The 27,171-nt window shown below is 43.6% G+C and overlaps 1 protein-coding gene across 3 annotated transcripts in view; it reads left to right on the top strand.

Annotated features, from left to right (window-relative positions):
- Positions 1–27,171, top strand: part of DCC (DCC netrin 1 receptor) — a gene marked incomplete at its 5' end in the record, with an annotated part of 926,289 nt that overhangs the window by 804,979 nt on the left and 94,139 nt on the right. For 2 of the 3 annotated variants that reach the window (XM_083402634.1, XM_083402636.1), the window contains 5 exons: positions 3,528–3,623; positions 12,603–12,841; positions 14,982–15,120; positions 18,236–18,343; positions 22,953–23,147. In XM_083402634.1, coding sequence (XP_083258760.1) covers positions 3,528–3,623; positions 12,603–12,841; positions 14,982–15,120; positions 18,236–18,343; positions 22,953–23,147 — 777 coding nt within the window. The remainder of the gene's footprint in view (positions 1–3,527; positions 3,624–12,602; positions 12,842–14,981; positions 15,121–18,235; positions 18,344–22,952; positions 23,148–27,171) is intronic. The other variant, XM_083402635.1, reaches the window with a different exon arrangement.

Here is a 27,171-nt window from a genome sequence, read left to right as displayed (position 1 = left end):
GGATGTACAGCAAATCCAGTGAGCTGAATGGGATTCCCAGGTAAATGTGCACAGCATCACAGCCATTAAAAAAATGTCTATCTTTTATCAGGATTGTGCCCAAGTTATTTGTATTAAAGATGTCCATCAATGTTATTAAACTTCTAAAGCCAAATACAAAAATAAATAACAACGGGGGGGGACCAACCGTCCAGTGAGTTAGTTAAATATGTATGCAGGAATCTGCTTCAGACTTAATCAGACCACTGGTCCATCTTGTGCAGTACTGTTTATGCTAACTAGTCATAGCTCTCCAAGGTTTTAGGCAGGGAACACTCCCTGGCCTTCTTGGAGATGCCAGGATTGAACCCAGGTCCTTCTGCATACAAAACAGAGATACAACCTTTCCCTGCAGTTGAGCACCACAAAATATTCTTTGCTGGATGTGGATAGTTCTCGTTTGATGATGATAGTGATTTTCATTAGTACAATACTTTGTAAATTATAATCATTTCTTCTGTCATGCTCCAGTGAAATATGCGGCGCCTGAGAGTTAGGTCAAGGGAATCCACATTATTTAGGCAGCTGAGCACTTGAGAAGATCTCAGTATTAGTAAGAAGGAAAGTTTAAAAATGAACATTACTGATATAGCTCCTCTCCTGAAGTAAGAATTAACGGGTCAAGAGACTTGATCGCTCAGTAACCAGGCAGGTAGCAATTAACAATAATCTAAAGTTATATTGCTCCTGTAACATAGCATGTCTGTGATGTGAATGGAAAAGAAGACTCTCTTGTACTTGGTTTGTCAAGGTTGTGGCTGCACTCATGCTAAAAGTAGCAACATGTGTAAGCCGAGCTCTTACCATTGATAATTCTGATGGCTTTCTCCAAGAGATAAGCAGCACCAATGCTGGAAGGAATTATCGAGTTCCTAGCCACTTCTAATAATAATAATAATAATAAATTTTATTTATACCCCGCCCTTCCCAGCCAAAGCTGGGCTCAGGGCGGCTAACAACAACCAAAACAATCCAACATTCTAAAAACTTTTCATCATAAAATCAATCAAAAACAAATTGATGGCAACCAGCAAGCAAGACCCTGTGCAGATTGCCAGAGGAGGGGGTCAGGCTGCGCCCTGACCAAAGGCCTGGTGGAACAGCTCTGTCTTACAGGCCCTGCGGAAAGATGTCAAGTCCCGCAGGGCCCTAGTCTCTTGTGACAGAGCGTTCCACCAGATTGGTGCCACAGCCGAGAAAGCTCTGGCTCTAGTTGAGGCCAGCCTAACCTCTCTGAGGCCTGGGACCTTCAGGATGTTTTTATTTGCAGACCGTAGGTTTCTCTGTGGGGCATACCAGGAGAGGCGGTCCCGTAGGTACGAGGGTCCTAGGCCGTATAGGGCTTTAAAGGTTAAAACCAGCACCTTAAACCTGATCCTGTACTCCACCGGGAGCCAGTGCAGCTGGTATAGTACCGGATGAATGTGATCTCGCAGCGACGACCCCATAAGGAGTCTCGCTGCGGCATTCTGCACCCGCTGGAGTTTCTGGGTCAGTCTCAAGGGCAGCCCCACGTAGAGCGAGTTACAATAATCCAGTCTGGAGGTGACCGTCGCGTGGATCACAGTGGCTAGGTCCCCTTCATTCCGCTTTCCTTATTTCTTCTTTACTGGCATTTGGAAGAAAAGGAGCAAGGATGATCAGCTGTTAACAGAGATATAAGAATGTAAGGATAGATCACTGATGGGGAAAAGCAACCTTCTCTTTCCATCTCCAATGATGGCTTCAGAATTCTCAACTGGAAATTCCTAGCTCATGTCTGAGAAATTCTCTCATGGTGAGTGTAACATTTAGCCAGGTTCTAAACAAACCCAGTCAGTTTATATTACACCAAGCTGAAGACAGGTCACCATGTGTAGCAGCCTTCCAGGAGTTGCCACCAGACTTGAACTTCCTTTTCTCCCTTTCAGCTCGTCACATGACTAAAGGGCTGCATTTAATTTGTTTGGGTGCAAGCTGTGTTGTTGGCATCCATCTGTCTTGAGAGACAGTGGAGTGTGCCTCTGGGCATGAAGTCAAACTGCTGTGTTAACAACACTGAAGTGACCTCCCTGGGGTGCAAGCCTGGGCAGTGTGTATGGAAGTCCTGGGCTGCCCAGATAGCAAGATCCCCCTCTCAACCTTGCCGATGCGGTCCAAGGAAAGCAGAGTAATACATTTGGTGCAAGCTTGACTGCAGGAGTTGCTGGAAGGAAGCACATGAGGCAAAATCTAACCATTTTAGGGACTCTAGTCTGGATTTGTGTAGGCTTTACCCCTTAGCCTTTTCTTCTCCCGAAGATTTCGCACAAGGCAGTGGAGGTTTAGGATCAGAGTTATCCTTCTCCTAGATGGACTCCCTTCCTAAGTTGATCAGCCCCATGTGCCCCACTTCCCTCTACAGCACATGAAGAAACCATCTTCTTGACTGTTAGATCCACTCTTGGTCTTGTTTAGCAACTTGTGCAAGTACAAGGAACGTTTCTTGCCATCTGCTTTTTATTCAGTATTTACAGAGAGAGGCTTTGGGACACAGCCTCCTGGATAATGGCGTTGCCCCGAGTGAATCTCCACCCCACCCCATCTCTCCCACTTCTTCATTCGTCATCCCTGTGGGTGCTGACAAGTGTCCTCTGCCTTTGAGCTCTTTGCTCTCCTACCTTCAAGGCGTGCCAGGTTCTGGGAGAGGGAGGGTCTGGAATGCTTTCCAAAGACACTGTGTCCATCAGCTGTCTCTCCCCTGGTGCTTCCTCCTCTTCCTCCTCCTTTCCCATTATTTCCCAACTTTCCCCCTCATCCACCTCTGAGCTGTGATCTCCCTCAAACCCCTGTTGTAATTCTGAGCCGTCTTCCTCTTCTCTGGAAGGGTCAGGCTGGGGAGGCGGTCTCCACCATTGCTCCTCTGCCCAGTCCCTGGCATGTAGTCAAAAACTATTATATCTTTAAAAAAAACATTTTATAAGATTTTTAGAGCACTTTATATGTGCCTAATGCATGTTTGAGCTAAAGAGCACTAGGCCTGGTCTAAAGCAGTTAATTTGTCATCCTTTGGTCTTCCACTGAGGTCCAGTGCCGAGGGCCTTCTGGCGGTTCCCTCGCCATGAGAAGCCAAGTTACAGGGAACGAGGCAGAGGGCCTTCTCGGTAGTGGCACTTGCCCTGTGGAACGCCCTCCCACCAGATGTCAAAGAGAAAAATAACTACCAAACTTTTAGAAGACATCTGAAGGCAGCCCTGTTTAGGGAAGCTTTTAATGTTTAATAGGTTAATGTATTTTAGTGTTCTGTTGGAAGCCTCCCAGAGTGGCTGGGGAAACCCAGCCAGATGGGCAGGGTATAAATAATAAATTATTATTAATTCTTTTTATTATTATTCCATGAGAGCTCTTGCCAAGGGTCCTGTCTGCATCCGGCAAGTCCCTTTGATTCTTCAGCTGTACATTAGATGGTTGCCAAAATCTGCTTTCAGACCATTAATTCCAGCTGTGTTGTGCCTGTGCTTCTCCTACAGAACCAAGTTCCCACTACGTCATTTCTTTGAAAGCCTTTAACAATGCTGGGGAGGGAGTCCCTCTTTATGAGAGCGCCACTACTAGATCTCTGACAGGTGAGTTGGAATGCTTGGCTGATATGTTTGCCCATTTCTATCGCTAACTCTCTCGTAGCAACGCATGTGCTTAGGAAGCTGTGGATGTGGATGTAAGGTGAGTATATGTGTGTTTTTAATTGGATTACCTGCACTGATGAGTGTAATGCACTAGGCTGGGTGTGGTGATCTTTAAAAGTTGAAAAAGTGTGTCAAGACTGGCTCAGAAATGCATGAACATTGCTTTCAGGTGCATGACTGCGCTGACCCCATAGCGCTGCATCTGAGATGGCATCGTGCAATATAAATGTAGCTGTGTTACATATCTGTGATGACTTATCCACACATGAAAACAGCTTTTAAGCTTCATAGGGTTCCTTTGCATCAGAAAAAAACAAGAATGCTGGAGGGAGGGGGTAACCTGTGGTCCTCCAGATATTGTTGGGCTGAAGCTCACATCATCCCTGGCCATTGGCCATGCTGACTGGGGCTGATGGAGGTTGGAGTCCCTTGCTATCTGGAGGACCACAGGTTGCCCATTTCTGATTAAGGCCATTCTTGCATTGCATGCGAAACAGAAGAAGAAGCGGATGACTTGTTCTAAGGATGTTGCATGGGAGAATGGCATGGGACAGAGCCTTGTGCTGGATCATTCACAGTACTGAATGCATGTTCATTCACACCTTCAGTTTGGTTCTTGAGCAATAAGCCATAAATGCCAGAATAGAATAGGTACCTGAAAGGGGGAAGGGTGTTCTTCTCCTGTTCTTTGGATGTACAACCAATGATTCCCTGCATCTATCATGTAGAACTGATGGGGGAACCCTGAATCACTGTGCACTGTGTGAGTTGTGTATCAATATGCACTGGAGATGGTCTACACAGCCTGCCTTCCATTCTTCAAGTCTACTGAACTCCTATAATCCTTTCACGAGACTCCACACATCCATGTCTTAGATTATGTCTGGGGATGGAAGTGGAGATGGGGGAAAGAGTCACCACAGCCTGAAATCCCGTGTTTCACCCAGACCATAATATTTCATTGTCCTACAGTCTCTAAGTAACTATAACCCTTGCAAGTTTCCAAGATGAACAGAGGAGCTGCATGGTGTGTCTGCCTTCTTTGCTCCAAATGGATTGCAAATATATCCCATCGCCATAACCATCCCCCCCCCCCAAAAAAAATGATTCTCTTTTGCCTATGAGGTCACAAGTGGGGAAACCATGTGTGCAACTGTTTATTAAGGTATTTTTATACCACCCTTCACCACAGGAGACTCATCGCAGTGTGCAAGCGAAATTAAATTCAACAAAACACAAATACAGCCATCACAACCAAGCCTCATAAAATACCTGCATAGCAAATACAGCAACAGTGTCTTATGTAAGAACTGGCTTCACCCATCATACCCCTCCCCTCCACCTTTAAAAGTCAGATGAAAGAGGTGTGTCTTCACCTGTGGCTGACACAAAGGCATTGTAGGGGCAAGGCACAGCTTGGGGGACGATGGATTAAACTCAGCAGACCTCTGTTTTTTATCACTAAATTAGAGAATCCATGCAGTGCCCAGTTGCCCACTGCCTTTGAGAAGGACAAGTACTTATAATGCTGTGGAATGCGAGCTGAATAAATCAGTGAAGCTGTTAACACCTTTGGAAATAGCTGTATTTATTATTTACTATATACATTAGTTGCTTTCCTCACAAAAGAGACCCAAAGCAACTTGTAAAAATGGCTGAATTACAAAGACACACAAGCCTCTCCTTTCTCTTGCACCAACCTAGCCCCACCAAGTTAGGACCTATATCCTAACTTGAATCTGAAGCCTACAGGGGAGAAGCTCTATAGAGTGGAAATGCCGTTCCCACCGGAGCGGTACCTATTTATCTACTTGCACTTTTTGTTGTGCTATCGAACTGCTAGGTTGGCAGGAGCAGGGACAGAGCAACAGGAGCTCACCCCGTCGCGGGGATTCGAACTGCCAACCTTCTGATCGGCAAGCTCTAGGCTCTGTGGTTTAGACCACAGCGCCACCCGCGTCCCTTGCTTCCAGGCTATCAAGTAAAAATTGAAGGGAAAATTTGCAAAGTCATGGTTCCCGTACTTTGAATTCAGGGATTATATGAGCCCTGAAAGAACAGTTACGATGCTGAGAGGCTCCTTAATTTTGTTGCCCCTGTTGAAGGACTTCTTCCTCCCAGGTATAGAAAGACCCCCTCCATAAATGTAATTCACTTTCTGTGAATAGACGTTACTTCCATTTTATGGAGTAAAACATTAAGATTCAGGCTATAGTATATTAACAAATTCTGTAATACTATTCTATTCTACTAATATACAGTGGTACCTCGGGTTAAGTACTTAATCCGTTCCGGAGGTCCGTACTTAACCTCAAACTGTTCTTAACCTGAAGCATTACTTTAGCTAATGGGGTCTCCCGCTGCTGCCGCACCGCTGGAGCACGATTTCTGTTCTCATCCTGAAACAAAGTTCTCAACCTGAAGCACTATTTCTGGGTTAGCGGAGTCTGTAACCTGAAGCGTATGTAACCCGAGGTACCACTGTAGTGATGTATGGAAGTGAGAGCTGGACCATAAAGAAGGCTGATCGCCGAAGAATTGATACTTTTGAATTATGGTGCTGGAGGAGAATCTTGAGAGTCCCATGGACTGCAAGAAGATCAAACCTGTCCATTCTGAAAGAATGTAACCTGAAGTGTATGTAACCTGAGTTACCACTGTATAGTGAAAAATTTAAGATTAGAGAAAAGGGGTGTTACGTCTTTGGTCAGCTTCATCTGTTACCATTACCTTTACATATGGATGGTAATTTCATCCAATGTGGTTCCTCTTTATAGATGTTATGGTGGTAGCATGGGGTTCAGTTCCACTGAAGCAAATGTGAATCAATCATTCTTCTTTCAGGGCATAAAAACCTGACCTTGCATGGATATTTTGGGATGGCAGTGGCAACCGACTCTGATCAAATTGACTCTGTGCGATGTCAACTGTTCCTTTGTCTAGATTTAAATTGAAGGACCAGTGACAGAGCAAAATGAAATGATTATACCTCTCAGAAATGATTACATTTGTGCTGCTGGCTATAAACTCCAGGCAGCCTTGTGACAATGTTCTCTAGTTGAGCAGTTTTACTTTTCAAAATGCCAGATCTGGGCATAATTTGAATATGTAAAGGCCACATTCGAAGAATTCTAACACTGTTGCCCCTCCAGAAATGGCTTTTTGTCATTTCCCCTATCATTTATAAGTTTTGCTAGGTTGAAAATAATCTGCCACAGCCAGCAAAAGTCAGAGACACAGACAAGGGTCGGGCAGAGAGGTTGCACTTTGAGATGATATATTAGTACTAATTTAAGACACTGCCAGTTTTGCTCAGCTGTTAATAGCAGTCAGAACCATCCACATCCTTTCTGAAGCATCATCTTCCTTCCACACACATTTCCAGGCTGCTACTGAATGACACTAGAGTTGCAGTATTAGGTTCCAAGCCACAGAATCAGTGTGCAATAGAAGCTATCTTTCAAGGGGATGTGAGAGCTCAGTGATGTCTGCTGAGATATAAGCCCCATAAAACTCAATGGAATTTACTCTCAAGAAAGTGTGTATTTGACAACAGTTCCAGTGAGCTAACACAGTGCAGTGGCTAGGTGTACTGGGAGCCCCCAGTGATACTCAGCTCTGACACAAACTCTTAATAAGTAGTCTTAAGCGAACCCCTCTTTCTTAGTTTCTCCCCTCCATCACCTGAAAGATGCTGATAATCATGACCTGTTGTAAGCATTACTTAGACAATGTATGAGAAGTGCTTTGAACATTCCAACATGCCTTACAAATCCTAAGAATTATATCATATTTTCCCCCACTGGAGCAACGTGTGTAATTTCGTAGACAATTGTCGTCTTTCCTCGTGCAAAACCTATCTTGTTCAGAACTTTCCTAAAGTAGAGGAAAGTCAAGTCACTGAGAGCAAAGCAAGAAAGAACAGACTGAATAACAGAACACTAAGGTTGTTCATGAGGAATAGCTGGACCAAATTATAGCATGTTAGCTCCAGGTGGCGAACCATTCCTTGCACCCATGAGTTTTGTGAAGTATTCCCATTTTTAAAAAAAGTATTGGAAATCATAAAGAGAGAAAATCTATTATGTTTTCCAACTTTCACCCTTTTTTTAAAAAAAAAAACCCTCTCCTAAGAATAAAGTGATCCATACTCTAATAACTTCATTATGCGGTGGTTTTCCTTTGTAAATGCAACTTCTCCACTCTGGTGGTTGCAAAGGTCGCTTCTCCATCTTCTGTGCATGCAGGTTTTGGAACTTTTCTGAATATATGTTTCCCAAAATGATCTAAGGTTAACTTTTTCTTTTAAAGGTTTTTTGAAGTACATGGTTCTATCAAGATTTGTATGCCTAACCAGTGAATTGTTATTGTTATTGCTGTTGTTGTTAAAAATGTGGAATATGATCCCTACCAGAGAGTAGGGAACTGCAGGACAGGGAGTTGAATATGGCCCCCAGTCCTCTAGGTCTCTCTTGAGGCCACACCCAGTTCTCAAATAATGCCTCTTGTTTGCCTGAAGGATGGATGTTTAAGTGTGTAGAAACTTCTGGAATGTAGTCTTCTGTACCAAGGTAAGAATCACACCCATTGCTCTAGCCAACATTGCCTCCGTCCCCAGCTTTTTTAGTCTCTAGCCCCACCTAGCATTGGGTACGTGGGACTTGAAAGGATGTCCCTTCAGGAATGTGGATCTCAGGTGGTGTCTACTCTGTGAGGAAAACAAAGGAGAAATGAAATAGCCTTATAGAGGCTATGTCTTCTTCCACAAAAGGCCACTGAGATGAGCATCTTCTTAGTTCAATAAATCTGGACATGTTTGTTGTACATCACATCCTTGAAGTTACTTTCCCAGCCTCTTTTAGTAGCTTGTAAAAATCCTTATGAACCTTTGTAGGTTAGACTTTTATATACATACATATTTTAAGCTGCGTCAGCAGGATTCAGCATCAACATCAGGACTCATTTTTGCAACACTGAGAGTAGCTGCAAAAGAACAGAAACTCTCAGTATAAATAATGTCTTACCCTCCACACCCCTAATGGGCCAATTTTTCCTGTAACTGTGGCCCACTGAGAGACAGTGTGGTTAGAGTGCTGCAGATCAAATCTCCATTCAAATGCAAAAGCTCATTAGGTGATCTTGAACAATTACCTCTCTTGGTTTAACCTACTAAAGAGGGTTGATGGTGAGGGTAAATTTTCACAGAGTGACCATAGCCTACTTTTGCACATCTGAGAACAAAAGGAATGGCTTCAAGGTCAAAGGTGGTGTTTTCCAGATTGGCAGATCCCAAGCATAAATTAAGAAATTGACAGCCATGTGTGGATGCAAAGGAGGCCTCGCTTAAGGATCTAGGGGCCCTTTGGCAAGAGATCACTAGTGCACTTCCTTAAAAGTGACAGGGTATAAAAATGGAGAAAGCTCCCTTAAGTATGGAGTGCAGAGTCTCCTGCAAACCCATTCCCTGCAAATCCTCAATATGATACGGATGACTCTGAAGGAACATAATTGTACCACAACACAGTGAGAACCCAGGGAAGACACAGGCCATACCAGAGAGACTTTCACTGCCTCCATTTCCCCAGGAAACAAGAAGCTCAGCTGGTTCCCTGGTGAACCTTGAGCCCTTGGCCAATGACAAATCATGCAACCCCCAAGCACTGGCTCTGGTGTGAAAATGTGTGTGGTCAAAACAACAAACAAAACGAGAAAACATGCTCCATTTTCTTTCACCGAGAGCATGCAATTACTAAATGTCAGCTGTCGATGTGCCAACATCAGCAGGTGATAATATTCTGGGGAAAGAAATGGTTCAAGTTTTTAGGGTCCTCTTTTTTCAAACACCAGTGGACAGGGGTGCCAACTTGAATAAAATATTGGGCATCCATGTAAGCCCCGCCCTACATAACCACGCAACATTTGAATGGCAATGCTCATCCACTTTGGGGGACCCTGGCCCCCTCAAATATTTTATGGGGGGTGAAGGGACCTTGGCCCCCTAGCAGTTGGCCCCTATGCCAATGGATTAGATTACTGAGATGCCTCTGGTTTTGCTGCTTAGCAATGAAATAGCTCAAAATCCAAATCATCCCAATGGACTCCAACCATTAATATTGCTAGACTGGATTATTATTATTTTCACTGTGTCATATGCAAGAGGCCTTCAAATTGCTAGATCTCCCAAGGCAGATAAAATGTAAAAGGAAGATGTAAAGTGTTTCATATATTTAATGTACAACACACATTACCTTTTGGCTAGAGCCATGGAAACTTGCAATATTGCATCTATAAATTTTTCTATTACTTCATTTTTGAGGGTGGGAGAATGGATGTTTGGTTTACAAGTGGAACTTGAAAGCTCTAAGAACAAATGGGTAATATTCTCCATTATTCTCCAACAGAGGCATAAATCATGTTGCATAGTCTACTTGAATTTCATGCACAAATGACAATTTTGCATGTTCTGTTCTGTACTGAAGTTTCATAAGGTAGTCCTCAAGGATGAAAAAGTGGGGGGGGGACCCCCACAGTAATATACCCACTCTGCCCAAATTTATGGTTCTGCATAAATTTCTGATAGCATTTTTCTCTTGGGTGTTTTTATTTTTATTCAAAACACTGCTGTATTGCTTGATAATTGTTTGGAAAATTTGCAGAACTAATTGCTTTTATAAAACGTGCTTTAAAAAAAGACATACAGCTAGATAGACAGACACAGAGGAAATGATCTAATACTCAACTAGGAAATTTCACAGATATTGATACTTTGATTTGACTTCTACAAGTATGACTCCTTATCCACTTCACCCAGAATAGTATAATGAGTTTGCTAACATAAAATTCATTAGCCTAGTTCAGGTGTAATGGGATTTGATGTAATAGGAAACCAAGCTCTCAGGCTTGTATACTTCCCTCTCCCCTTCTTTCTTACCTCTGATTGTAAACTAACCACAGTGCTCTATGACATCCAAATGCAGGTAACTGTGGTTAGCAAAATCTAGCCAGGATCAAAATGTAGTGTTCTGAAAGCATCATTTGATAAACAAACCACAATATCCAGAGTTAAGCCATCACAGGAAATTGTGGTTTCTAAATTGAGGTTCATTTAAAAAAGCAGAACTGGGGACTTTTGATCTTCTCATCTGGCATGTGAAAAAGGAAAAGTGTCAGGGAGACAACAGAAGCCAAAGATTGATGCTGACTCAATGTGTGGTGTAATTTCCACCATTTCAAAAAACATGCATCAAAAAGCAGGGAACTCAAGGGAGCTTCAAAACTGTAATCCAGATCTGCCAAATTCAGAAAATGTTTGAAATGCTATGCTTTTTATATATTCTGAAGTGTGTTGACAAAACCCCAGACTGTACTCTGGAGGTTGTTGGAATGTGTCAATTTGTGCCTTCAAAATGTCTGCTTCCATGGCCTAAAGATTGTCATGCCACGTAGCGCATTGTAAAGGCAAAAGGCTCAGGTGAGGCCCAGAAGAAGCAGTGCTGTTTAGTCCTCAAGCAGTAGACAGACACGATTCTGAACAAATCAATTATCCATCTGTAGCTGTGAATCATTTTTAACAGCATCAAACTAACAAAAATGGATCACCGTCGCAATTAGCTGCATATTCCCTAACCCTCCCCACAATTTACACATTCAACAGAGGCAAATACATTTCCCCCAAAGTACTCACAGCTTTACTTACCTTTTCTGAAAATTTGGATTGGGTTGTATCCAACCCAACTGCCATTCCAGAACAGATTTCCACTCCTGCCTTGGAATATTCTCCTCCTCTCCACTACAGCTCTCTACTGCACTTTCAGAAAGATTGCGGGATCCTCTGGAGGAGATTTGGAAGGCGTGGGGAGAGAAGAGGAAGGTGAAGTTCCAAGCAAAACATGACTTGCACAACTTTGGATATAATTTAGTATGAATGTTTGATCCTGGTTTCATCCTGCTGTCCCAGCTGTTGTTGCTTCTCAGCGCCATTTTCTTATTTTTAACTTGTCCTCACTGACCAATGGACCTTATTTACGATTTAATTTTCTGCGTGAGGTCACATTGTTCTGCTTACAAATATCCTTTATCCTATCTCATCAAATGTAGTCTCATGATGCTGTAAGCAAAATCGCTGGAATCATTACAGAATCACTGCGGAATTACTTGAATGCAGTAAGTGAGAGCAAAGCTGGTGGGTGAGGACAAGGAGCAACAAAAAGATCACACAGGAGAACAGCATCACAACACAGCAGATATTTTCAATGAGCCCTGAAAGTAGTCATAAAGAGAAGCGCATTTCAATGCTCACAATAATGAGGAAAAGCAAGACAAATAGTTTTGGCTCAGGACTAATCCCCCACACATAAGCCCATACCGTTCTGACTTCCCTGAAAACAAAATGTTAAGCAGATGGTACAATGTTCAGAGAACAAATTATCGAGCAATTCTGAAAGAGAGAGTCAGTAATACAGGTAACTCTAACATGCGCTGCATTTACAAAACAAGGCTTTCAAATAACTTCTGCTTTAGGACATTGTAGGGAATTTTAAAAATAACACATCGATTATGTGTTTCCTTGAAAAGGCTTGTGGATCATTCTGAAAACACACCAAGTATTGCAACTTCACTGGGAGAAAAGAAAGCAAAATAGTGTAATGAGAATGCATAAGGTTATGCCTTTAATGTTGGTTTGCTCTTGACAAATTAATGTGAGTTAACTTGTTGCTTATGTATTTTTCAATTAATGGCTGTTTGTTTGTTTTTCTCCTGTTCCTATATTCTCCTCCCATCATCTTTATTGCCATACATTTAACCCATTGTGATGTGTATCTCACTGGTGGCTGTTTATTTATTTGTTTCTTTGACGATGCTATTCTTTATTTTAATTTGTGGTATGCTCGTTTTTTTCTGGTGGCTTTTGTGACCCAGATCCCATTGACCCATTAGAAGTTGATTTTTATCCTTTGCTTGATGATTTCCCTACCTCAGTCCCAGATATCTCCACCCCCATGCTCCCACCAGTAGGTGTCCAGGCTGTCGCGTTAACCCACGACGCCGTGAGGGTCAGCTGGGCAGACAACTCTGTCCCCAAGAATCAAAAGACAACGGAGGTTCGGTTTTACACGGTCCGATGGAGAACCAGCTACTCTACAAGTGCAAAATACAAGGTGAAGTTTCTTTGTAGTGATGAACGGGCTTCTCTTTCTGAATCCCAACATTTGCTCAAAAAATCATCTAGATGGGCATGTCATGAGCCGGGCTCCACATACCCCACAGTTCCAGAAACCATGGTTTCATACTGCTAGGCAGAAATGGGGAACTTGTGGTGCTCCAAACATTATTGAACTCCAGCTTCCATTAGCTCCAAGCAGCAGGAATGATGGAATCTGTAACCCAACAATGTGTAGAGATTCTCCACTGCTGTTGTGAAGGCTTGCTTGAGAATGGGAGCCTCATGAGGCATTGACCACTAATTTTCAAACCTATCTTCACACCCACAGGGACCAGAATATTTATAGCTAAGCACTCTGAGATAATTTCAGCTTCCATTTCCACTTTCATAAACAAAACTGTCTACACAACACACCCCACCAGAGGCTCTGTCTTGCAGTCAAGATTGGGGGGGCAGCACACAAGATGTGTGCATTGTGCGCCATGCACCCATGATGTCATGTGCCCAGCATGCATTGTGCACAGCGCTGCATCATCAGGAGGAGGACAAGCATGGAGCCTACCACAGCATGGCTTTCTCTCTTGCGGTCAGGAGGAGCCAGCCACTGAACCGCTCTGCGCTTGACTCCATGCTTGGCCTCCTCCTTCCCCTCAATACTGAGGGGGCCAAAGTCACTTCCACCCCTAGGAGTTGGCACATTTGACCCCTGACCACTTGTGAAGAGGGTCACTGAATCCTCAAGAGCAATGGAAAATGTGGGGACTAAGCTGTGTATGTGGGAACATAGGAAGCCACCTTCTACCAAGGCAGGTCATTGGTCTGCCTAACTGAGTATTTTCTACACTGATTGGCATCAGCTTTCCAGGGTTTCATGCAGGAGACATAGCTGAACCTAGATTCTGGGGATTAAACCTGAGAACTTCTGCATACAAAGTAGATACTCTTCCACAGGGCGACATCCCTTCCTGAGTTGTTCTTTAATGCTCTAAAGTTGCAGAATAGTCCATGATCCTCACTGCTGGCTTCCTCTGGTTCTGCTGCTCATTTTCATACTTCAAGATAAAAACTTGCCATTCTCAAGTGGGTCCTTAATGCAACCTTAAACAAGAGATAGATGAGGAGAAATATTGTATTACCAAAGTCCCAATATACCTATTAGGACCCTTCTGTTTGCCTGTTCTTAGCACACTTCCATCAACAAGATGAATAATGCATTGGCCTCCATAAAACGCGTGATCAAAAGCACACACTTAGCCAAGCCAAAGCACAAACAAGCACAAGGTATTAACATCAGAACTTTTTATAAGAGCATCAGTACATATTTACCCAAGAGGCAGCAGAGGTGTTTTCGATCACCTGATTAAATATGTAGGAATGCGGCTCAGAATGTCCTTGTTGCAAAGGACAGGTAAATAAGCATTATTATGTGTGTGTGTTTTTTAAAGGAACAAGGAACAACTTCTTCAATAAAGTGAGTGTTATAGGTCCCAGGTAGGGTTTAATATAATATCAAAAAAGTAATTCAAACCAAAGTAGTCCAGTAACATTTTTAAAAACTTGTTTGTCCCATAAAGGGCATGCAATGTCTCAGCCCAGTTTGGATAGGCTAGGACACTGATTTTTCACAACGTGTGGTGGGGAAAAAGTTGATCCCTGGGGTGCACCAGCGTAGAGCTGAACTGGGATGTCTCCTCCCCCATGTTTACAAGTCCATTTTCAGGTTAGGGGGTTGGGTGAGGGGCTTTTTAATTGTCCTTCCATTTTTCCTGAATTTCTTAGCATTTATGGTCCCCAGGGAGCACACAATGCAATGTCAAAGCTTGATGGATGGGAAACAATCAAGGGATTGGATACAGTTGAAGAGAAGGGAGACCCAGAGTAAAAAGAGATGGATATTAGCAAAGACAGTTACAAATAATTGTATTTGAGGAATAACGAATTGGGGGGGGGGGGGATTGATCAATAGGTTTGTGGGAATGGAAGGTTTTGAGGAAGAATTTGAAGAAAGGGAGACAAATCAGTGTCCCGGAAGAAGAAACTAGCCTCAGAAGATCATTCTCAAAGTTGGTTTTCCATCAGGAATGTAGCATGATTGTCCTTTATACCTATATTTTCTGTCCCTCCCCCCTTTATAGTCCGCAGACACAACAGCCTTGAGTCACACCGTATCGGGACTGAAGCCAAATACCATGTATGAGTTCTCAGTCATGGTCACGAAAGGTCGAAGGTCGAGCACATGGAGTATGACGGCTCACGCTACTACTTACGAGGCAGGTATGTCTCCGTTAGGTTTCTTCCCCCGGTGTTTTCAAATATTGGTATGTCCCACAGAGGAACTTACGGTCTTCAAACAAAAACGTCTTGAAGGTCCCAGGCCACAGAGAGGTTAGGTTGGCCTCAACTAGAGCCAGGGCTTTTTTTGGCTGTGGCTCCGATCTGGTGGAACGCTCTGTCACAAGAGACTTGGGGCCTGCAGGACTTGACATCTTTCCACAGGGCCTACAAGACAGAGTTGTTCCACCAGGCCTTTGGCCAGGGCACAGCCTGACTCCCTCCTTTGGCATTCTTCATAGAACTCTAGCCCAATGGTTGCCATCAATTTGATTTGAATTAATTTTATAATGAAATGATTTTAGAATATTGTATTATTTTATTGTTGTTAGCTGCCCTGAGCCCGGCTTTGGCTGGGGAGGGCGGGATATAAATAAAATTTATTATTATTATTATTATTATTATTATTATTATTATTATTATTATTATTATTGGCTCCCACTACAACCATCCACTTCCGCTGCTAACACAGATTGCATTTTCCTTTGGCCACATTTTACTGTGTTGTTGCGAAAAGCACGACACATTCTAGGGGGAAGCACGGCAGAACAGGCACATCACCTAGCAGCTGCTTTTTGGCTCCAATCCAGAGTTGCTGCACTTTAATAAATGGAGTATTTACAATACTACGCTGCATAAATGCAGTGAACTTCAAAGACCTTTCCGGCTAATGATGAGGCATCATTGCAATTCATTTTTCAAAAGAGCCCGAGATCAGATGAAAACATGTGTAGAAATCCTCTTTTATTATTAGAAAGAGAGAAGTCCGTGTTCTGTACTAATTTATCAAGTGCTCAAGTAGTCCTACTGCATCCAAGAATGGATGTAAGAAGGCAAAGTTTTGTTTTGAAACCGTATTACCCCTCTCTGTTCTAACTACATGCAAAAATCAGTGAAAAAAGGCAACCATGAAGAATACAACGTCTTGAGTTGTTCTTATATAACTTCCTCAGTGTTTTGAATTATTTGCATATATATTCAGGCACTTTCAGGTTCTAAGCTGTCATTTCAGATAACCACTCTGCAGCCTGACGATAGTTTAATGACTGCTGATTGCATTTATTTTTTCAGCTGCTGTCTTTATCTATTGTACAGGAATTGTTGTGTTTTAAACTGAATTTTATTGTTCCAAGATAGCTATGGCGAAGGGTAGGTTATAAATATTATAAATATTAATCATATTGGGCAACATCCAAACCTAAATAAATCACATTTATTTAGATTGGTGCTGCATATACAACAGTTTAATGTATTGCTTTGGGGTTTCTGTTTCGAAGCTGGGAATATTGATTTCACAGTAGGTAAAAGCAGAATATTCTCAAACAGTACTTTGCGTGTATATTTTCACTTTGTGTTCAAGCCCTTCTTGTTGCCATTGTTTACCCCCTAGCTATTACACTTTCGATGTCAGCATGACCGTATCCCCTCCCTCATTCCTGGTTCATTCATGAGTCCTGGATCTCCACCAATCAGAGATCATATAACAAATACCAGTGTTTCACAATGGCTCTTTTACGCACTCATTTCCCATTAATATGCCCAACAAATGGAGGGGATAGATGAACCACAGCTGTCAGTTCTGCCCTCAGCTTCTGGATCCTCTCTTGGAGTCTGCAAACTCAGGGCAATCTCTAAAAGCGAAGTCTAGAGCTGTAACTGCTCTTTAAATTTGGACTTCCTCCACTGTTAGGGACCTTGCACAACTACAGTCCCCAATCATACATTCCTGGAGATGCCCCCTTTTCAGATGTTCTGCACAACATGTTGATGTCAGCCTTGGGGCAGTGGTTGGGAACTGTGCTTACAGTCACAGTCATGAGAGCTAGTGTGGTGTAGTGGTTAAGAGCAGTGGACTCGTAATCTGGTGAACCGGGTTCACTTCCCCGCTCCTCCACATGCAGCTGCTGGGTGACCTTGGGCTAGTCACACTTCTCTGAAGCCTCTCAGCCCCACTCACCTCACAGAGTGTTTGTTGTGGGGGAGGAAGGTAAAGGAGATTCTTAGCCGCTTTGAGACTCCTTAAGGGGAGTGAAAGATGGGATATTAAGTCCAAACTCCTCCACCACTTCTTCTTCTTCTTCTTCTTCTTCTTCCTCTTCCTCTTCCTCTTCCTCTTCCTCTTCCTCTTCCTCTTCTTCTCATGCAACGCCCTTCATGTGTAGGGTATACAGAGCCAACCTTTGACTACATCCTGACATCAGTATGGTGAAATGAGTGAATGTTTTCAGAAGTTCTGTTAATTTCCCTTTTTAAATAAGATTTTCAACTACATGTTATTAGTTTCAGCAGGCTTAATTAGGTGCTGCTAATCAGCAACTCTCCATTGTCAGCCTCCTAAACTTTCCTTTAAGGTACAGTTCATCCCTGTATTGTTGTTGAGAAATAGCTCCATTCCCTCTCTCTTTTCCTAGCCCCCTGGACTAGATTTCCAAAACTCTTGGGGAGAGAAAGGGGTATGTGGAAAAGACAAGGAGAAAGGTAGAGGGAAGAGAAGAGCAGGGATCAAAGAAGGGTGTTTTCTGCATTTATCCTGCCAAGTGTATCGTCCTTGGTCAGGCAGCCAAGAAGACAGTCGCCCAGAAGCTGATCTTGGATGTCATGAAAGGGCAACTAATCATTAGCTATTTAATTTATTGCTGTTGCATTTTTTGTAGCAGGGAGGGGGAAGAGGCCCCTGTGGGATGCTCTTTTCAAGTGTCCAAATAACTCATCTGGCCTTGAGTGCAATGCCAACTTTGCTGCCCCAACGCAGGCAAGCAAAATTCCTTGCCTACCTTCAGAAGCCCCTCACGTTTAAGAAATGCATGGCATAAAAGTTGGAAACATTGCATTGCAGCGGGTTGGCCTAGATGACCCTCAGGGTCCCTTCCAACTCTACAATTCTATGATATGCCCGAATGAATTGGCTGCTACTATACCTCACTCTGCCTAAATGACACTTCTGGCCCTGCTTATTAGTACCTTTGTTGCGCACTGTGCCCAATGTTGTTTAGCTTTCTTTACCAATATGTCACCTTACGCATTTATCTGTTGTTGTTGTTTTTTGTCTTCTCCTAAGCCCCAACCTCTGCTCCCAAGGATTTGACAGTCATTACTCGAGAAGGGAAGCCCCGGGCTGTCATTGTCAGCTGGCAACCTCCATTAGAAGCCAACGGGAAAATTACTGGTAAGGTCCTCTCACCTTCTATGTCTTCTTTTCCTTTTCACACTCAATACATAGAGTTGTGTGCTTTTAAACAGAGCCCACCACAAAATCATGGGGGTTTGGGGGGTAGGGACGAGTGGGACAGAACCACCACTCTCCATAAACACACTGGGGGTTCAAGTCTCTGTTCCAGGCTACAAACGTTTCTGCTCTGATCTCTTTCTCTAGCCTGAGTTTCTAATACTGTCCCCAGAGTCAGCAAGGAGATAGACTATCCCCCTTCAAGATCCACTCCAGGAATCAAGTTGGAAATACAGGACCACAAAATTCGGGTGGGAATCTAATTGAGATAAATTCCATATGCAAGTATCCTCCCCCCCCCATAAATGGCATGGAATTTGCTCTCAGTGGAAACGCCACAAAAATGGCAGTGCTGTAAAGTTTGGGGGCATATCTTCTAAGGAAGGATCGGTCTATTTCTAGCTCATGTCAATCTCAATATGTGTTTATTGATAAGTCTGTTGCGTCTAAGGATGGGGAAGGCATTCAATCCAGTCCACATTTAAAAGCAAACTTAACTGATTTGCACATTCTGCAGCTAAACGTGAATTGAAACATTGCTATCTTTTGAAAGCCATGTGTACCTGAATTTTGCAATGCACTTCCCTGGCCAAGTAATGTGCACATCAATTAATAGACCAGGGTAAAGTATTCATATGAATGGAGGTATTAGTGAAAATAACATTGCAATTCATTATGTTATGGGGAAATAGCTTTGCAAAAATGTAAGGAAGTGTTGCATATAAAAATGTGTGTGCAGTGGGAGAAATCTGTGTGAAAATTGTGAAGAATTTTCATAAGAACTTCTCTCTCTCTTTTAAGCAAACTGATATGGAAATGCACAGAACTGAAGTTATGATTGGGAAAATGAGAAACTGGGAGTGTCCAAAATGTGCATATTCACCTGTCTTTATTTGTGCTCCGTTCCTGCATTAATCTGACCCGCCCCCATAACAAGCTGAATAAAAATCCTTATCAAATACAGATTGAAATATGTAATTAAATATGCATTTGATCACAGCACCATGCTTCTAAATAACCATTGCTGGGAAAGAACAGTGAAAGAGGGCTGTTAACACTGTGTGCTCTACCTATGCATCTCTCATCAGCCTGTAGCTGCCCACTGTGGAAAGCAGGATACTCTGACTCATCAAAATAGTCTCCCCTTGCCTACTTATATGCTCCGTAACTAGCATAAGAGCACATGCCCATTTTGCTTACCTTACTGGGGCAGCTGTATCATTGCCAAATCCAGGCGAGAACTGAACAGGCTCCAGGTTCTATCCACTGCTGTTCCTACACAGAGCAGACCCATCAAAACTAATGTAGGTTCATTCATTTCATTGGTTCTACCCTGAGTAGAAGTTCATTGGATACAGCCCAGTCCAGCTAGACACTATAGAATAGGGAAGTGGTTTTGCGCAGAGCTCCCATAGTTGGGAGAAAATTCCAGCCACTATTTTTGTTGGTTTGTTTTTTCATTCCAGCTGGCAAAAGGGTCCAGTAATTAATTCAGTGCATGGGAGAGTTGATGAGAAAGGAACAAAGTGAGTCCTTGGTTTTTCATGGACAAAAATGCTGAATGCATTAACAAGAACATAGCCCTCCAGAGCAAAGGTCTTCCGATGTGTTCTGCTCAGTGGCAATTAGGGATAGCTAATAATAAGCAGGCTGTTTGACAATAATGTAAAACATAACGTACATAATGATAGGGTGCCTGGCCTGACACATTATGGTAAGATTTATTGGTGGATATTTAACTTTGTAATAGCAAGGTAAGTCACTGATGATCTGAAACCCTTTAATACTGACTGACAAGTTCTGAGCTTAATGAATGGTATACAATGACAGACCTTATCCCCGCAAATATTGCCGTAACATCGCTGCCTAATTAAGATCTCCATTAGGAGTCTGTAATGCTAATTTGCTATGAAAAATAGAACAGAGCTGCTTTTAAAAGAAACAAATAAATAAATGAAAACCCAGAGATGTTGCATTTAAATGACGCCTTTAGGCTATTAATGAATATCTCCCAAGCATGTGATTATGATGAAGAATATTGTGCAGCGTATGAAATGTGCTGACTATGACCTCGTAGATTGGAACAATGGAGTTAGAGATCTGAAAACCTTTCACTCACAGTGTATATTTACATGTCTGGAGAAGAGGGGGGGGGGGGGAATCAATTATCCTAATCCAGCAACATCATTGTGTGTGGAAGGAGACACTGACACTGCATTCCTATATGTGTCTACTCAGAAATGCTGTCTCATTGAGTTCAATGGAACTTTCTCCCAAACCCATAATAAACCATTGCATCTAAATGCTAGGACTGAAATCTGTTTGAGCAGAAATGAGACTATATACTGACACACATTCAGATGCTTTCTGGGTAACCCACTTGCTCACTCTGCCTGGAGAGAGGCATGCACAGGAGGGGAGTATTAGAATTCTCCCCTTCCCTGCCAGGCCATCTTTGTGTAAATGCAAATATGTGGCTGTTCTACCTGCCAAGCAGCCCTTCCATAATGCCTTGGCTTAGTGCATCTACCAGAACACTCTTTTGCACACAGACTATCTGCAGCAGGAACATCAATAGTCTGCACACTGAGAGGCTGGGAAGGAGCAAGCCACTGGATGTAGCATGGTGAGATGCAGAAGTTCCTGAAGTCAATGGAAGCCTTACTGTGCATGTGGGATCTGTGCGTGCACATTGACATGCCCTGCGTTGGGCCTTCTGGTGTGATCTCATGCAAGTAATGATAACAAGATTCCAGCAAGACAGACTTGAGCACCTAACACATGGTCTCAGGAAGCCCTGCTGGCCCAAGGTGGTGAGGTGCCATCCTGGTGCCCCCTCCCACTTCTAGTAAACTTCCCAAGCAGTGGTCAGGGCTGCCTCCCCACTTTTCTGCATTTTTACCAGTGTGCCCTGCAAATTGGGGATGTGGGTGGTGCTGTGGGTTAAACCACAGAGCCTAGGACTTGCCAATCAGAAGGTCACAGTTCGAATCCCCGTGACGGGGTGAGCTCCCATTGTTCGGTCCCTGCTCCTGCCAACCTAGCAGTTCGAAAGCACGTCAAAGTGCAAGTAGATAAATAGGTACCGCTCTGGCAGGAGGGTAAACGGCATTTCCGAGCGCTGCTCTGGTTCGCCAGAAATGGATTAGTCATGCTGGCCACATAACCCGGAAGCTGTACGCCGGCTTCCTCGGCCAATAAAGCGAGATGAGCGCCGCAACCCCAGAGTCAGCCACGACTGGACCAAATGGTCAGGGGTCCCTTTCCCTTTTACCCTGCAAATTGAAGAACCATCTAAGGTGGCAGTCTCCTGCCATCTTCTATCTTCCCAACTGGCTGTGGACCCTAATGCAGTATGGCCCAGGGATATCGGGGGGTGGGGGCTACTCATGGCAAAAAAAGAAGATGAACCATCGTGCATAAGGACAAAGAATAGCTACACACAGTTTTGCTTCTTTCAAACGGAGTTACCATACTTTCCCTGGAATATATTGGGATGTTTCTCATGAACACCCAGGAAATGGTGCGCCACATTAATACCACTTACATTTACTCCAGCACTAACACATTCAAGTCTCCACGCATAAATTTTATAAACTTGCTGTTAGCTCTAGTCCATCAACAGCTTGCAGAGTCCTGAGGCATTCCCATGGAGAACAACTTCAAGTATGAACTAGCTTTGAGTACACAGGCATTACAATGCCGGTGCACAATCCAAAGTGTTGGTGCTGACCTTTAAAGCTCTCAACAGCCTCAGCCCAGTATACCTGAAGGAGCATCTCCACCCCCATCATTCTGCTTGGCTACTGAGGTCCAGCGCCGAGGGCCTTCTGGCGGTTCCCTCACTGTGAGAAGTGAGGTTACAGGGAGCCAGGCAGAGGGCCTTCTTGGTAGTAGTACCCATCCTGTGGGATGCCCTCCCATCAGATGTCAAGGAAATAAACAACTATCTGACACTTAGAAGACATCTGAAGGCAACCCTGTTTAGGAAAGTTTTTGATGTCTGATGTTTTATTGTATTTTTAATATTCTGTTGGGAGCCACCCAGAGTGGCTGGAGAAACCCAGTAGTAGTAGTAGTAGTAGTAGTATGAACTAGTTCTGAGTACACATGCATAACAATACTGCTGGTGGGTGCGCTCCCAAAGTACCAAAATAAAAAAGGGGGAGAGGAATGGATCATTGTTATTTATGGATTGCAGACTTCACCCAATATATGCCACACAGTAGCAGCTGGTGGGAAGGAGCGGCACAATACACCAGGCTCTCCCATCAGTACAGTCACTGCTACTTACCTGCAGGGAGGACATGAGGCAGTGGAAAGTCACCACTGTGCCAGCATGCTGGCAGAGTCAATCCACCACTCCCACTATTGAACCCACACCATGCGGTTGTCCTCTTCCGTTCTACCATTGGGTAACTTTCAGAAACTCTGCTTCTAGTTTGCCAGCACTTTGCCCCACCAGGTGGACCGATGATGCAGATTGTAGTCAGTGTGGAGATGTGTGCTACATGTATTAAGAGAAAGTGTGTGTTTGTGTGTGTTGCAGCTTACATCCTGTTCTTCACCTTGGACAAGAATTCCCCCATTGACGACTGGGTCATGGAGTCCATCAGTGGCGACCGGCTCACCCATCAGATCATGGACCTCAATCTCGACACGGTGTATTACTTTAGAATACAAGCCCGCAACGCCAAAGGAGTGGGTCCTCTCTCAGATCCCATTCTCTTCCGGACTCTTAAAGGTTTGGATTTTCAACTATTTGTTGTGAATTGATGTGTTAAGGAGTTGAATCATTGGATAGGGCAGGATTGTGGGTTTTGACATCAGTTGCAGTTTTTGTGTGCTCTTTCTGGCAAGACGATGGACATAGGAACATCATCATTGCCAGGTGATGGTGTGGTTGCTTGAGAGCAAACAGGCAAGACTCCGACCTGTCTTTTCCAGGCTTTATTAATAGTGCAAACTATTTACAGTGAAGAGCGTCGCAAGTTCATTCCTGGCTCAGTCGCTAACAGAATCTGGGAGTGGGCAGTCCTTGTACCTCCCCCAGTATAACAGTCGCGTGACCCCCGGCCTTCTCCTCCCCTCCTTGCACCGAAACCTACTGCACGGACTGGGCGCTGGCAAAGGGGTACTTCCCTCCTCTCCGGCTTGCTCAGGGTCGGTGTTGAGGCTCTCCCTAGCATCCCCTGGTCCTACCACCTCCTCCCCACTGGAGGTGGGGCTTTCCTCCTTTCCAGAGGAGGAGCTGCTTCGCAAGATCTTCAGAGGTTCCCTATAACACAACTGCCCTTCCCCCTCTCGCCTCTGACATGATGGCAGTTCCCTGACAATCATCATAAACTTTATTGCACTAGCCAAAGGATCATAGACGGCTGCCTTATGCTGAGCCCAGATCGTGGTCCAACTAGAGCGGTATTGTCTACACCAGGCTTCCTCAACCTTGACCCTCCAGATGTTTTGAGAGTGCAATTCCCATCATGCCTGACCACTGGCCCTGGAGGTTGAGGAAGCCTGGTCTACACTGACTGTCAGTGGCTCTCAGTGTTTTCTGGCAGGAACTTCTTTCAGGGGATTGAACCAAGGACCTCCTCCATGCAGAGCACATGCCTGGCCATTGAGCTATAGCTCTTCCCCTGAAAACTTTTGACACAACTGATTTCTGCCACTGGAAAGGATAATAATAACAAACTAGCAGTCCCATGTACAACAGAAGTTCAATTGTAGCTCAATCATAGCTCAAAATAATGAGCGGCGGTTGTGATTGCATCAAAGTCATTGAGAAAAAGATGAGTGAAATTTGTGCCAGTTACAGAAGCATCAAACATGAAATTTCCTTTGCCCACATTTCCTCCAGCCAGGGGCCTGTTCATTTCTGCATTGATTTCTTGTGAATAAGAAGCTAGCAGTGATTCACTCATTGAGGTTAATGGAAGTTCAAAATTGCAGTCTCCGTTTCTTGTTTTGTTTGGAGATCTTTCAAATGCATTAAAAAGTAATAGGCACAACAGAATTGTTTTATGAACATATCCAAGGTTTATAAGATGTCGTGCGGGCAATGTTTTCTCTGCCATACATGAAACAAATAATCTTTATGTCCTGAGTAGTTATAGTACAGTATGTTTTTCAAATCATGTGCTGGGAAATCCTGGAGTTCCTCACAAGCTTATTGGAAGTACCTAAAGGAGAAGATCAATAATGGTGGAGAACCCTAGCAGTGAGGAGGGCATGCATCAAAATGGCCTCTGAATTTCATGCCCCAGTTGCACCAAGAATAATTTTGGGGTGGCATTTCTTTGTTTTTCCAGGGACAGACCACTGTTAGCAGTGGCTGGTGCCTTCCTTCCTTTACCTCGGGAAACTCTTTTGGTGGCCTGGGTGCAGGTCTACTTCCTCTGACGTACTACCCATTCCGTGGCATTCTGGGCATGGGGATTGGTGGCCACAGTGAAGTCTACCACTTTCCACAAGGGTGTCAATAAATGGCCTAAGGCATTCACATTGAGTATTAAGAATACATCTGGGGTGGGGGGAGGCAGCAAGGATGAGTTCTGCTCACCCCAGGATCACCATTCTGATCACATACTTTGATCAGGCTTTGGGGAACCGGCATCCTCCCCCGTGGCCATAAATAAGATGATCAAATGAAAGGAACGTCTTACCAGTTAGAGTCTTTAATAATCACAGTGAGAGAGAAAAGAGCATGTCTTCCTAGAAATGGCGGTGCTCCAAATTAAGGCTTACTCCCCCCCAATTCCTATTAATCTATGTCACTCCTACGTCTTGTAATCTGAGTCTGTACCCTCTGCGCTTTCTGTTCTAACACTGTCTGAGCTATCCGTGTCTTTGGGGATGGGGGGTGAATGCTGTCCAGAGACTGTGAATCTGTTAACCCTCTCTCTTCCAGTGTTTCTTCTCCTAGCTGTTCCCCATCCAAGTATTTCCCAGCTTCTGCCTTCTGAACTATGCCCTTCTGCAAACCACTCTTCGAAATCTATACTGTCCTCCTGCTCCTGGGAAGATTCAGGATCAGGGGTGACTCCTACCAATCCTTCTCAGTGCAGCCCCCCTCAGCATGGTTCCTGACACATACCATGAGTTGGGAAGGATGATCTTCTAAAGCGGACAGCCCCCCCCCCCCAGTGTGTCAGGGCAACACTTTCTGGGTCAGAGGGCAAAAGCCCATTCACTACTTGTAAAAACTCTGCCAGACATCTACTTGTAGACACCATGGAGTTAGAGAAGTAAAATTTATTCACTGCCACCACCACTACCATGTGATAGACATGATGGGTGAGGTAGGCCTCACAAATGTTTGGTTAGTTTCTGACTGAGTCTTACACCACCTGGGCTCTAGCCACCCATTTCATGTTTCATTGATCACATTGAGTACCAAGGCAGCCAACATGCTCCATAATGATGGTGAGCCAGCCATTGTGTCAATGGATCTTAACTATTTTGCACCTTCTGAAATAATACACAGACTGAAACACAACCATCCTTTGAAATTCACCTTTCTCTGAATTATGCAGTGCTTTTCTCCCACCAAGTAATCTGTACAAAAACACGTGTGCTAGGATGACCTGTGCATATAAATGCTTATATAATTGGAAATATACCAAAATGCATCCTATTAGCAAAAAGTGCTTTGCAAAAATGTGTACATGAGGCAAAATCACATAGGAGAAGGTCTGCATCGTGAAAAATTATCACACTAGAATGCTGATGATTTTTCATAAGGACCCCACCACCCAAAAAGCAAATGGATATGGAATTGTGAGCATCTGCATTTAAATTTGGAAAATCTGAGAGAAACCAAATTGATATATTTTTTCACCCCTACTCTGGGGAAGGGCATTCCACAATATCAAAAAGGGACCCCCTGCAAATTATATCAAGTTCTTTTTTGTTTTGTTTTCCAGAAAAAATGATTTGTGCCCTTGGAATGTGCAAGCCCATTCCATTTTTCCTAGCAACTTTCAGTCTGCAGAGTCAGTGAGCTAGCCCAGACATCAGGTTTCTCCTGAGAAATAATCTCTCATGGCCTGGCGCTTGCCTCTTCCAATGAAACCTCACAGAAACAAGTCTCTTCATCTGTGCTACTCAATGAGTGAGCAAGCTAGGGCTGATTTGAAGCACTGGAATTTGTCTTGGAGAATTTACAAGCCCAGAGCACTAAGCTGCTCTGACAGATGGCTGCTCTTTCTGCAGAAGCTGATACCTCTCTGTTTAATTTTTATTATTGTTTTTTTTTTTAAAAAAAAGCTACCAAGAAATCAAATTGAACATGGGAGACCTTCTTTATGTAATAGTTTGTAATGAATTAACAGGAACTGGGTGAAGCAATTCTAAGCAATTCATCCGCGTGCATTCTTAGCTTATCGCATCCCAGCCAGCATTTTCAGGAGTTTGCCTCGCCTGTCCTAGTCAGATTTCTCTTTGCATAAAATAATCAGTGCAACTCTGATGGCTTTTCACTTCTTTTAAACCACCATAAATTGCAATGAGAGAACACTTCCTTTGCTATGGCTTCTCATCTACCAAATTAAATGGGCACTAGCTCCCTTTCATGCTCGTGATGAGTGTCAGAGGAAAAACCCATGTTAAAATGAGGGGTTTTTTTCCCCAACTAGGTGTCACAGCATCTAAGTATAATAACTGCAGAGCAATGAGACATCAAATGCTAAGGAGACCCAGATATCTAACTAGATCTGAACTCAAAATCACCTACTTTGTAGCGTTTATGCAAGGTATCACCAAGCTCA

Source organism: Podarcis tiliguerta, assembly GCF_965153285.1.
Source record: "Podarcis tiliguerta genome assembly, chromosome: 11".
Classification (NCBI taxonomy): domain Eukaryota; kingdom Metazoa; phylum Chordata; class Lepidosauria; order Squamata; family Lacertidae; genus Podarcis; species Podarcis tiliguerta.
Note: the sequence above shows the minus strand (reverse complement) of the source record. Positions and strands in the feature narration are given on the sequence as shown.